Source organism: Ammodytes marinus (genome assembly GCF_949987685.1).
Source record: "Ammodytes marinus genome assembly, chromosome: 10".
NCBI classification, from domain to species: Eukaryota; Metazoa; Chordata; class Actinopteri; order Uranoscopiformes; family Ammodytidae; genus Ammodytes; species Ammodytes marinus.
This window is the reverse complement of record NC_137214.1, coordinates 23,230,178-23,244,305: the sequence shown is the minus strand read 5'-3', so window position 1 is coordinate 23,244,305 and position 14,128 is coordinate 23,230,178. Positions and strand designations below refer to the sequence as shown.

General features: G+C 40.0%; 1 protein-coding gene across 1 annotated transcript in view; it reads right to left on the bottom strand.

Annotated features, from left to right (window-relative positions):
• LOC307256128 (teneurin-3) overlaps positions 1-14,128 on the bottom strand; it is a 126,509-nt gene that overhangs the window by 12,444 nt on the left and 99,937 nt on the right. Inside the window, exons 17-19 of the mRNA XM_080035008.1 lie at positions 6,324-6,573; positions 4,604-4,624; positions 1,512-1,744 (exon numbers count right to left, since the gene is read on the bottom strand). Of these exons, the coding sequence (XP_079891134.1) occupies positions 1,512-1,744; positions 4,604-4,624; positions 6,324-6,573 (504 nt within the window). The remainder of the gene's footprint in view (positions 1-1,511; positions 1,745-4,603; positions 4,625-6,323; positions 6,574-14,128) is intronic.

Here is a 14,128-nt window from a genome sequence, read left to right as displayed (position 1 = left end):
GAGTGTCAGCTCAGATAAATAAGTTGAGGCCAGGCCAATGTGTGCAGTTGTAATAACCATTTGTTCCAAACTGGGAAAAATACATTAAAAGGCAACGCCAGCTTCCACATCGTTCTCTTGTGTCACCATGCGGCTTAATAGAGACCAGCATCTATGGGAATTCAATCGAACTACACACATGCAGCAAGACTATTTTTATTTTTCCACATTGCTCGCTGATCTCACGCACATAGTGGAAGGTGCTTAAGATGCTGGAGGACTTAAAATGTTGTGAATATGCCATAACTTTGACTTTTACCCCAAGAGTATGATTTATTTTTCAATTACGTCTTTAAAAGCTTATATGGGAGTTGAGTGGTTTGGTTTGACCTGTGGCTAGGTCTGCACAAGATTGCTTTCTGCTAAAACATTGACGAGCCGGGGGAGCCCACAGTGGCTATTTGACAGTCTGAGATTCGCAGACAGATGAAAAGTGTCACATTTGAGCAGAGTTCACCAAATGTCTGAGGGTAGAAGAATGAGAAAAAAAGGAGCCATCTGCTGTTTCTTCTCTGCTCTCGGCTTCCACCCACTCCATCATTAGAGTCGCTCCCTCAGATTGCCTTCACTCAAGCCTTTGCTACACCCAGCTGAAGCTGAGCTGTTGCAGTTGGCATTCATAGCAGGCAACGACTACTGCAAAAACAATTCATTTTAGCCTTTTCATCCAGAAGACTTTATGGAAAAGTGAGCAATCCAACCACAAATGGCACAAACGGCCATGTAATGTTTGAGTGTGACAACTGCATGTGCATAGTGGTAAGCGTTCCGTTTAGCTTTAAAGACCTGTGGACGTTACTTTCACAGTAGCCCTTCTTGTAGGAAAGGAGCTGTTCACCTTTGCGTTTTCACTTTTCTTTTTCGAAATGATCATCATGTGTTTCACTTTATTTTTGACTCTCTTATTTCTTATATTCACTCTGTGAGAGTCTTTTCATGTTGAAAAAAGATAAAAAAAAGAAAAGGAAAAAAGGGTACACCCTCTTTTTTCCTTTTCATTTGATCTTTTTTTTTAATCTATTAATATACTTTTAAATTATTATTTATTTCACTAAGCTTAGGCCTTTGATATTGTTTTTGTTACTACCTCTATATATGTTGATACTAAAATAAAATAAATAAAATTAATGATGGAAAAATCTTGAAGAATCAAATATGAATTGTAAATTATGTTTGCCGGAATATCCAATTATTCAAAATCAAATTATGCATCATATTTCCAGAGTTCAAAACAACTTTCTGATAGGCAGCAGCAGCGGGTACATACAACAAAGCATTCATTTAGTTGACAGTCCCATCTTTTTTTACTTCAAGACATGACCAACATCTATCCTTATAACAATCATTAGGCCGAGAGTTGGCACGGACCCCGGTGGTGCACATAAATTCAGATGTAGCAGTTGCCACTACCCTCATCACTGTGTCCCTCCCACTCCATTGGAGGTAGAACCTCCTCATTAGTGAAACCATACCTTTGGGTCCAGTGAGAAAGGCCTCTGGAGCTTTGCCGCCATCACCACAGTGGTTCTCATCAAAGGGCAGACAGTGTTCTCCAGTCCCTGCTATCACCTCTGCGTTGGACTGCAGATCTTTGGTCCCCGTTAATGTTTTCGGTCGGTAGATCCTCCGGGAGTTTGTGTCTGACACGTACAGCTGGCCAGTCACTGGATCGGTTGCCAGGTAATAGCGATGTGCCGGGTTGTTACTGCATTCAAGACAATAAACGTATAGAGTATACACTGTCCTGTGAGTTTGCAGACACTGGGGATTTTTTTTGTATTTAAAGGTGGAGTCAACGATTCTGGAGAACGCTTTTTGTCAAAATCACTTTTCCCAAAATCAGTGAATCTCCTCAGGGTCCTCTACCTGTCTGCACTGTGTGTAAGACCTAGGCTGTGTATTAACACTGGATTTGATTCAGCACACACACAGTATGGAAAGGTAGTGGATCATGAGGAGACATCACTGATTTTGACAAAAAGGGATTTTGACATCTGCATTCTACAGAATCACTGACTCCACCTTTATATATCCCTTTCTTTCAATGTAGCCAAATGGTGCTTCAATGGTTCTAATTTACCACTAAGATGTGATCTAATGCAATTATCTGTAAAATACCTCAAACAACGCTAGACCCCTACCGACCCCTGATGAGATTTAGCCTAATTTACGCACTGAATAAAACATTTAGTCAAGAATATTATAGAGAGTTGATTCCATTATAGCATCCCTCTCCTGAGAGAGAAGATTGTTTTCAGTTTGCACTGAAGCTTTTTAGAAGGAACATTTAAGGAATCCTGAAAGGTTGTATTGTTTAAAGACTTAAAACAAGTCCTGCGTAGCATCACACATTGTTTAAGGTGTAATGACATCAGGGAACCTTTGGTCTATTATTTTTTTAAATTGCATTAAGACTTAATGCCAATGTTCAATCAGGTTATGCTCTACTCGTTTACACCGTCATTAAGGATGCTGTTTTCTAGTACACACACAGAGTCAATAGCTAATTAAGTGTAACTCTTTTTCCCCCCAGTCCAGTTGGAGCTTAAAATATAAACCTTATTATCTTAAACTTATTATCAGCGTACATTCATGTGGAAAATGAACTGTAGAAGGAAGTTGTGAGTTTTAATGTTTTGAAAAACTTTGTGAATAATTATCACAGACAACAGACACAATGAAGAATGAAAAAAATAAATAAAAGAGGACAATACAGAGAGGGATGCTGAGAACAAGTCCAACAGAATTGAACAGGATACCATTTCAGCGGGTTTCCAGTTTACAAAGCAGTAATGATAACTTGCGTGCCAGATCCTTTCATTTGTTATCACTCCCCTGTGGGAAAAGCCGTATGAAAACAGATATGACTAGCCTATTTTAACAGTGTTAAAAGTGTAACAACTAATGTCATTGCATCATGTTGTGCTGATTTGCATTTTAGTCTCATAATGGATGTAACAGGTCCCCTTTTTGAATCAGAGAGCAAATGTTTTAAGGATTAGGAGGAATCAAACTTTTTACAACTGATATTTACACAAACAGAAATGTATTTGGAAAGCCAATTAAAATATCATTATCTGTGACGGCACCTTTTAAACAAATTCATAATACTAAAAAAAACTCTGAATTTACCTTTACTATTAAGGCAAGGTTGATACATAGCAGGTGCTTAAGTGTCATTAGAGAGATAAAAACAGATGCAGTTAATATGAAAAATGACTTGATGTACAGTGCAGTCGTAAACATGGCATCTCTGGTTGTACTCCAGCTTAATGGTACCTCAGTCAATACCGGTTGGCTTTAGAAGTGGGATAATGTGACGGCAAAATAAATGTGGCAATGAAACGTCTGTGTACAATGATGAAGATGGAGTCATAAAAGCTGACAGCTATTATGACTCAAAGTAAATGCCCCAAATAGGGGGCTGCTATCAAGTTCCTATAAAGAATCCAGCAAGACATACATTAGTAACCGTTTCTTTTACAGTCAACCCTTCAGGGGGTGGAAACACCTGTACGGCATTATGCATTTCAATATAACATCCATGCAATAAAAAAAAGCTTTGTAAAGCTTGAGCTCTGACAGATACGTTACGTTTTCATGCTTTATTATGGGCTCTCAGACCTAATATTTTGTTTAACAACGCTTTGCTCTCTTCCCTGGCTTCCTGTAGTCCCTCCCCACCCTTGTTTCTAGCCTATACCGCCAGAATAGAATATGACTATGGAGTATACTGTCAGCCCTGCAGGTAAACCCAAACCTGTAAAGCAAAATCTCTCCACATATGCTTTACTCTCATCTGATCTGAGCAGCTAGTGTAGATAAAGGGGAGACGGTGCGTTCTGTAATAAACTAATGTCGGATGAAACTGCTGCAGCCTTCATTAGGCAAATTAGTTTAGATCTTAAATTCATGCAAAAGTCATATGTAAGTATCATATAATCCCATTGCTACACCAGAGATACCACCTTGACAACCAGTTTAACAGAGTTACTCCAGTTTACTGAGTAGCACCTCTGGTGCTTGTGGCCAGTTAATCACTCAGACAAACCTAATTGCCGCCAATGTGACTTTGACTTGATTTGATGTTGCCGTCTTCATCATGATTACAAAGCAGTTGTGTGAGCCCTTCTGGTTAAGGGCATCTGCTTAACACCATCACAGACAGTAAATATAAGCTTTATAATGGCACTGTTAATTGAAGCGTGTTTCTGTTATATAAGACTGCATTAAACAGTGTTGTTTGACATTCCCTTTTTTATATTTTTCTTATAAATACTTATAAAATAATATTATATATATAAATATAACTTATATATTTAAATAAGTGCAGTGTATATTTGTCAACATTTAATCAATATTCACATGGCACATACGTTGACAGACTGCCCTCTTCTGCTCATTAAGATGTAATCAAGCCATAATTGGTTTGTTATAATTACACATGGTAATCAGTGGTAATTAAGATGACTGTAAAGGAAAGAGTTAGACATATACAGAGGATGATACAGAGGGTGATGTATGAAGAATACTAAAGAAGCATGCATTAAGACATTGCACCTACCTGTGTCTAAAGTCTTTATTTCTGTTACAGGGTACAGGAGGGAGCAGGAAAAGAGGGAAACATAAAATGAGATTGGTACATCGAAGAGGGATACTTTCCCTTCTAATGTTCAAGGTTGTTATTTGCCGATCAGTTTTCATATGGTTTTGTCTTGATTTTTTTGCTAAAAATCTTTTCGTCCTAATTGGAACCTTGAGGGGTTAAGCACTAACAAAAGGACTTAAAGATTTAGCAGGAAATGCACAGCCTGTTTTGCATCACAGTATCTAGTGAGGATGAAACAAACTGCTGAGACTCAACAAGTCAAAGTATCCCTTTGAATAATCAACACAGCCACTCGAGGAAGTCACGGGCAATGACAATTTATTTGGCAGTACATTGGAGTAGCGGGACTGTGGCCGGGAGTTACAACCCACACAGAGAGGAAAATATGGACTCCACATCTTCATAAAGCTCCATCCTGCAGTACCACCGTTCCTGAATCTAAATAAACACTTAACGCTTAACAGCAGTTGAAAGAGGTTCCCACAATTTTATATGGAGCACTGGGACGCATTATCATGTCACATCAGAAACTATAACCCCTTTGGTCTTGAAATATTTGGAAAATTCTAACGTCAAATACATATTCAGCAAATATGTTGCAAGCAAACTGTATATTGAGGTATATTATGCAAAGAAACGTTCCCCTTTTTCTACTGTACTGGTGTAAATCTGCACAGCTCATCATCTGCCATCTCAGCCGAACTTATCAAATTCCCTGTGTGTCATTTATGTCAGAATAAATTTAATTTGGCTAACACACCAAGTCTTCCTAGTAGTGTTTTGAGTTCCTCTCTTTGTAAACAGAGGAAAAACAGTTGTCTGGAGTCAAAAATCATTTCTTAAACCATTATTTATCCAGGAAAGAATTGCTGAGCACGCAAGCTCCTTTACAGCAGCACCCTGCTTCCAATTCACACTGGTCCACATGATCATTGCAAATGCACATCGGCAAGTTCCTGAGGTGTTTTTTTGTTATCACTTTCCGTATTCCACCTCTTTTTGGTCAAAACCCATCCTTGGGATCTTGACTCGACCTTACAAACAATATGCTGTACAAAAACCTGACAAACAGTGTGGTGACCTATGTCCATTCAGGGAAGTCCTTGTTTGTTTCTCAAGTATGTATAATAGGGGGATGGCTGCCCAATGTACATTTCATAAACATCTGCCACTTTAAAAATAAGCCAACTGGCCGAATCAGAGGCATTGCTGAGAGACACCAACTTGGCATGAGGGCGTTACTCATCCCAATTACACGCTGACGACAGGATGTTTTTCCTAATTATAGAAATGGATAGGGAAAAGATTTAAATTTATATGGATAGGGGAAGGACGAGTGTGACTGTAAGTCTGTTCCCTGTGCCATTTTAGCGTCCCTCCCCACAGTGGGGACTTCACGTATTTTGCAAGTTTTTAGAGGTCAGGTACAGTGGGCTGCATGTTGGTGTATGTTATTGGTGAACTGGAGTTGGAAATTATGAATGAAGTATCATCTGTTATAATCTCAACCTGATTTCATACAAATTCAAAAGTTTAACACCTGAATTTTGGAATTCGTAGCTTTTGATGAAAAGACAAAAAGGGTATAATATAAAAAAAAAATTCACCAGGTGTTTTCTTTAAAATCATCAAAACTGGGCGTAACGTGCCCCCCTGAACGAGAGCTTGATCTTACCTGAGCTCCATGATACTTGTGACATTGCCGGATGGGTAAATGCGTCGGATGTAGTTGAAATCCCCGACATACAAACTTCCGTCGATGCCCCATGCCAGAGCCACCGGTGCCAGCAGCTTGTTGCCCAGAGCCTGGCCGTTACAGCTGGGGCACGAGATGCTTCTGCGCCGGCCGTTCCCCATGACAGTGGAGATCACAGGGGGCTGGAGAGAGATGAATTGGTTCTCCCCGCTGCCTTTGTAAAGAATTCCTGGGAAATAACACAGCGGTTATTTGCAAAAAACGTTAAAGCATAATTGGTGTTTGTCACTTGTAGCAGATACTGGACACACATTATTTAGCTGTTATTTGACCAGGAAGTCTCCAGAGATGCATCTCTTACAAAGAGCGACCTGGCCAGACACTATGAAATACACTAGAGAAGGAAAATACACACAATCAATTGACAGCAGCTTGCTGGAAGTGTTAGATGAGTATATTAGTAACACTTGCACGTCTCTGTGTTAAATACAGACCCGGAGCTAAGAGGTGATGAGCTGAGCTTTGCATACCGAATAAGAAGTGAGAGGGAAAAGCTAGCCTGTTAAAAATAATGTCTAGCTAAATAACAGTGTCTTGCTTGTTTAATCCGAACACAAACAGACACAAAAATGAAAAGTTGTGGCATTAGACAGAGGAAAATGAATATCTAGTCTGCTCCCAGTCTTTATTCTGAGCTAGGTTAACCTCCTTCTGGTTCTAGATCCTTATTTAACAGTGAACTGGTCCAGAAGCTCTAGACCAGTTAAAAGAGCGAGTGAACGCATTTTCAGAAAAAAACTGAGCTTCTCTGTCCAAGAAAGATATGGATGAAAAGCATTGCTTATTGAAATGAATAGTATTTATCTATTCAACTGTGAGGTTAATTCATTTAACCTGTTAAATATTGCATAAATAATTGCTATGAAATGAGCAAAGTAAAATGTACTTAGCTAACTTAGCTTAATAGGCTAGAATTTCATTGATTTCACTTTAGTTCTGTATACCCACAAGTTTACAGCAGCTGACTCAGACCATTTCACAAAGTTGGAAACAAAGATAAACTGACTATACATTCCTTTGTATCTATAGTAACTAGACAGAACAAAAATTAAGTGTTTTTTTTGTATTACTCTATTTAAGTTTGTTTAATTACGCTCTGGTAATAACTTTTACTGAACCATAAACCAACACTCTTTCCATACATAACTGAAACATAAAATTTAAACCTTCAAAGTATTGTAGATTCTGTATCCATCAGACAGTCAGTTATATTTCAGGCGTGGAAGGCCTTTTAAGCCTGCCCTCAGGAGACATGAGAAATATGTTTTTCATAAAAAAAGAAATGATGGTTTAACTTTTTTTGTTTATGCTATTATGGGTAAATATCCGAAGAATGATCTGATTTAAATACAGTTGTTCAGTGAGAGGTGGCGGCATGCAGACAACCAACTCACCATCAATCCAAATGATGTACCCTAACACTTCAGTCCCTTTATTATACAGTACAACCGCTTCAGTGGGTTCCTGAAAACCTTCCAAAAAGCTGGAGTAAATTTTATGTTAAATTATGTTCTTTTAACTTGACGGGGGGGTGGGGGGGGGCTGCCTTTTCCCCATGTCGCAGAGAGGTGGTAAACACAAACACAGTTCATTGTGCCTTCCCCGCAATAATGGGGTATTACAATTTCCACTGAGGATTCACCAAATTTAGCGAGTCACTACTGATTAATATTTTAACAAGGACCAGATATAACTGGCCTTTTTTTGAGGGGGTAGTACTGATAATATAGGGCTCTCTTCAAAGGGGGGAAAGACACATCAAAGGGAAGGAGTGCATGCTGAAAGCCCTTAATTATTCACTTTTCCACAACTTGGTTTGAATTCAGACTTTTCCTCTGTCCTAATTAATGAATCTGTGGCACCACTGAATGGTCACAAAATGTCGGTCTACCCCACAGCGTTATCCCGTAGGCCATCGTAACTCCTCGATGTATGTGTGTGAAATGGAGCGTGCGAGCCATGCTGCTTGTCCTTTCTCTGATTAGTTCCTTTCATTGATTTAATTGATTGAAGGGCAAATTCAAATGAAGGCGCGGGTCCTGACGGGACGATCTGACCAATCCGTCTTTTGTATCCGAGAGCATAATACATGAGCCTCTAACAAAGACAAATAGGGTGACGGCTCTATGCGTGATGTGCGACCTTGGGCCTTTAATTGAACTGCGATTCCGTGTGTCTGCTTCAGTGAATGAGACGCACAGTGTGGATGAAAACCATCACTAAGCTGAAGGGTTGACGCTGCACCTGGAAACAAAGCTACACATAACACAAAATAAATGCTTTGTAATGTGACGGACATTGTAATGTCTGTTTGTGTAATAGCTGCTTACCACTTTCAGAAAAGAAGACAAAAAGGCTTTTCTAATATCCAGAAGCATAAAGCTATAGTGTGTAACTTTTCCATATAAATGACCGTCTGTTACATTCAAGCCGTCGCCAAAGGAGTTGACAGAAAGTTGATTAAGCCCATCAGCTCCACAAAACTCTCTCTGTATTTCTCGACCAAAGCACCTACAAAATGTTTCAGTTGTTGATTTTACTGCTAAGAAAAAACCTGGACATACAGTGGAAGGAATACAATCCATGTGCAATCACCGAAAGGCTAACCTCACGTAGATACACCGACATTGTTGTTGACATATCTTAGAATTCCTCATAGGGGCAGCATAAGTTACACACTACGTCTTTAATGCAGTGTGAAGGACATCGATCAGTTGCAACAGTACAGCAGTCTGACTGAAGTTCAGCTAAATAATATATATAATTAATGCCAAGACATATTTGGCAAGCTGCCACAGTCTTCTCTATTTACTCTTCCATCAGGATTTACTGTACACACAAGTCCTACCATAGCCCATTAGACAGTGTAATGGCATGGATTAAATACATTAATCAATCATCAAATAAACCCCCACGATCACAGCACACACCGTACGGACACGTATACTCTTTCACTTTTCCCTCACACACAACTTCTACTTCTGCTGCTCTTATGTGATTCAACTTTGAGTGAGTGAGCAGATTAAGCTTCCGATTTCTTCCCTCAAGGGCACATGGTCATGATACATTACTGCTGATGATTGTTGCAGGGATCAAGCTTGTGATATCTCAGCTGGAGTGCTGCACTGATGGGAATTTGGCTTCTGACAATCCAGCGCCCTAGGCCGAAGATGGGTATAACTCCTACAATGCCCACACTAAAATGGCTTTTGGAGTCATTCAATGTGTTTATAAATATATTGTTACTTTTTCTTTCACTCTGTTTTTATGGTTTGGGTGAAATATTTAAAACTAAACTAAACTGTATTTAAAGAAAAAAAAAAGATACAGCAACAGTAATGTGACATGAACAGAAATAGAAAGCATACAGTTTGGCAGTTCCGTTTTTCTCTGCAGAGATATAAGTAGTGCCCCCACGACATATTTTGCAGAGGAAACTTAAAGTCGAGTTTTAAGTGTAGCAGATGAATGGCTCAACCTTTAAGGACAAGTCTGCTCATTGATTAGCAGTAGTGGAATGTGTGGAGGCGTGTTGGAGGTTGGGTAGAAGTCAGTCAAAGAGAAAAATCCCTCCTTCGCTCGGCACAGTGAGAAAGGGCTTTATTGCAAGTCTGAAAATCTGTTAACTCTTTTTGCTCCAAGATCACGCCAATGCCGATCCATCTAGCGAGCACACAGCCCATTTGTAATGTAACTGCATGTTGCACAGCTTTTTACAAAACTACTAAACACTCACAGTTAGGACTCTGTGAATAACATGGACATTACCAAAATATTAATACAGTGAATGTGTGCGGCTCTCTGGACCAACCATGAAGGCCATTTTCAATCATACAAAATAAATCTGAAAATCTGAAAAAAACAAGAAAAACAAGAAGAGGAGTCATTTTAGAATTATTCGAGCAAGGACAGTAAATTGCTGTCTCTATGCTTTATTCACAGACTCTGCCTAGCTCCTGAATGTAGAACTAATAATTCCTCACTACATTGTCCCAAATAGCTAGGCTACAATCGTATTCAATCTATGATGACTGATTTTTTCAATTGATTCCTTTTATTAATATTATCACAAAAGGTAATAATTTCCACTGATAAACGGCTAATTTGAGTCATGTAGTGGAGGGGGGGAATGCTTTAATGCCAAGATCACAGCTTCCCAGATGATTAATGGCACAAATGCTAGGCCGAGCCTCCCTACCTGATAATAAAAAAAAGAAGAAAAAAACTGGAGCGCCCTGAGCAATGTCACCTTGGTGACACAGAGAGAGTACAGAGGCTGGTAAGGGAGGAGAGTGTGTCTTAATTGCACCCTGTCCTTCTTTTGTTCTCCTTTGCACTGTGTCATTCTCTAAAGATACCACCCAGTCTCCCAAACATCCACCATGATAGAGGCTAAAAGTGCTTCAGCAGACCTCTCACTGCTTCAAATGCAGCCATGTGCATGAGCTGTACAGTAAGTAGATACTGGGGGTTCCTGAACTCTGACTGTGTCCAATCAAACTCAGCTATGTACCCTAGATAAAGACAAGCCGCAGATTGAGGGAGAGACATATCCACTTGTAATGAAGAAAGAAGGGGAATGGGGACACGGCTAAAGCACAGACACCAGCAATTTGCCTTATCTGGCCTGACAGGCTCTGGAGTGGAGGCAAAGAGAGAGGAGGGAGACAGCTTTTTTTGCTCGGATCTTCTTTTGCCACAAACGATGAGAGGAAAAAGTCGTCAGATGTTGGAAGTGGTGTATAAAAATGAAGCTGGAGTCACAGCACGGAGCGATAGCAAAAAATGTCTGCAGTTAAACGGCCGCTGTGCAGCTGCAGAGAGGACCACCGCTTGCTGCCTGGCATGTTGGGTGAAGACATTAGTCAAGGTTTACAGCATTAAAGAATCGATACTGGAGCAGAAATGAAGGCAAACAGTGATATTTGGATTCATCTTCATGCCGACAGAGGATATCGAACTGCATTCCTCGCCCAAAAAACCCATGTGGGCCATAAATCTCAAATGTCAAAAAGTGGCGGAATACAAGACTGAATAATTCAGTTTGGATTGAGAAATTGCAAGGAGATAAAACTAGGTGCCTCCCTGCCAACTCACAACTTCAGTGGGGAGAAGAAAAAAATGATATGTGGGGACAAAAACAGATAGGATTGCAGGTTATGGTACTTTGATGTGAACACATTGTAAAGTAGCATATCAAAGTCGATAACAAAAACACTTCACAGCCTTAAAGAGCTAATAGGATTGTGACACCAAACCCCTTTTGGCAAATTGATTAAGCTCTTGTCAGACAGGGGGTAAATGAGACAGAACGACACAAGTTTGCTTTACTATTTGTGACTCTTTTAAATTTAGCCAAACTTTGCAATTTATTTTTCGGGGGCGGTGCTGTAATAGGACGTGTGAAAAAAAGTGTGACACAGCCATGGGGGAAGCGGCAGCATTTATTGCCGTAGAAAAACTCAACACCATCTGGTTGTTGTTTCATTTCTGTCATCCCCGTTTTCATGAACACGTTCAAACCTTCTCATGATTATTTTCCATGCGCAGTAACATCCAATTTTCTGATAAATACAGACAAGCAGCTCAGTCTAATAAAGGATGCGGCACACATTAGCATATCACACGTGCGGCACCTATCTGTTGATCACAACAACTACAACTCAAACTGTGATGCTGCCACAGAGAAGGCTTTTCGAGATGCCTGTGCTTTATACTTTGAGGCACATAAGGATGAAACGTAAAAAAAAACCCGCACAAGAGACATATTTCAGTGTTTTTTTCTTTTTGCATACTTCACAAACTTCACATTCTGGATGGCCTGACAGATTGGGGTTTGGCAACGGGCCCCTGTGTCTGTCCTGCTTCTTTGTTGATCATTAAAAGGAACAATAAAGGAAGCATCGAGGTTTGAACAAAGTAAGGAACGACTCTTTCAGAATCTGGTTCTATATGACATGTTTTTTCCGCAAACCGTATCCGACAAAAGATGAAAGGTGTATGTAATCTCTGAGCTGTGAGAAGACTGTTATACATCCAGACTATATGGATGATGTTATTGTGTAAACCCACTATTGGTATTGTGGGACGAATAGTTTTGCCCATATACCAGTTGTGGGTCGTGCATGTACAGTAAGATACTATAAAAGAGAGAAATGTTTAAGATGCAGGCAGCATGGAGTTCTCATTGCACAAGCATCCATCCTTAGAAAAACAAGACCTCCTCTGGATACCAAAATATCTGGGAACAGAAATAACCTCTAAGGATTGCTTACGGCTCGATGGACAGGGTCAAAGAGACAGTGGCTGAAGTCAGATTTATGTGGTTGCCAAGGGGAAGTGGTGACGCTCTGTAGCTCATGTTAACCGCCACATAGACACTTGATGATGGTGATTGGGCTTTAATTTTCTCCCACTTCCTCGTTTATGATGCCCATAGAGTTTAAGCAAATACATGAAGAAATTTGAATCAACAAAACAAACAGTGAAACCCATTAACCTCTGCAACCTAAGCAGACCTACTGGGGACTACTAATTCATACACATACTGAGATGATAAATATGTACAATTGTATAATGATGATAGCTTATTGAAGGAACCAAACATTCGCAGTGGATCAAGCATTGCACTTGAATTAATAAACCCCTTTTGGCACGGAATCCAGATTGTGTGAAAAAGTAATAAATGGCACCGTTGTTTACCATGAAGCAACTTCACTAAGGTGAAGGTAGCGGAACGTGGCAAATCCTGTTGCGTGTATGTACATTTTGGTTGCTTTTTTGGTAGTTGAATTTACTTGGGCTTTGCTTCTGCACCACATTAGAGAGGAAATCAGAACAAAAGTGACACTCCAACCTGTTCGCTGAGAAGCACGACCTCTGAGTGGGTGAGTGTAGGCTACAATAGGAGAGTGAAGCTAGTGCAGAGGCACTCTAGATAATGCTAGATGTGTTGAGGGAACTTTAATAGCAGGTATTATTGCCACTCCCAACTGGTCAGATAAAAGGAACACTTCATCTTAAAGTGGGATTCTGGACATTATTTGTCTCAATCTTTAAAGAGATCCTATTATACTACTTTTCTGGTCTTCATTTCTTGTTAAAAACTGCTATAGAGTAACCTGACACAAATCACATCACAAAAAACTATGTAGATTTTCGGGACACTCTTCCTAGCGAGCACAGCAGTCTCTCTCTGCTCTCTACACACTGCTTTGAGCTTCTCCGCCCCTCCCCCCCTGCTGCAAACCCCACTCCGTTGTGATTGGTTACCTTCCTTCCAGTAGCGGGAAATTTCAGAAAATTTCCAGGAAGGTGGGGGCATGCAGCCGTAGCTTGCCTGAGCGGCAGCATTACCATACATGGAGACATGACAGAAACGATCCCAGCGTGACTCACACATACCGGAAATTTGAACAAGTTCGGCTCGACCGGCTGCCATAGTTTTTAGTGCTCTGCATAGCCACCCCAGACGGTCAGCAGGGAATACGTCGAAATGCATGTACGTAATTATTTGATACTCTAGTATGGTTAAACATGACTATAAATCATTATAACAACGTATATAGGTCATAAAAGTCGAAAAGTATCATAGGTCCTCTTTAAGTTTACTCAGAGGGATGACATTTGGTATAATTTCCTCTGCACAATGGACTCTAAAATCGAATTTTTTGACCTGACAATGGCAATGGAGACATTATTAACACTAATTCGGCACAGTTCAT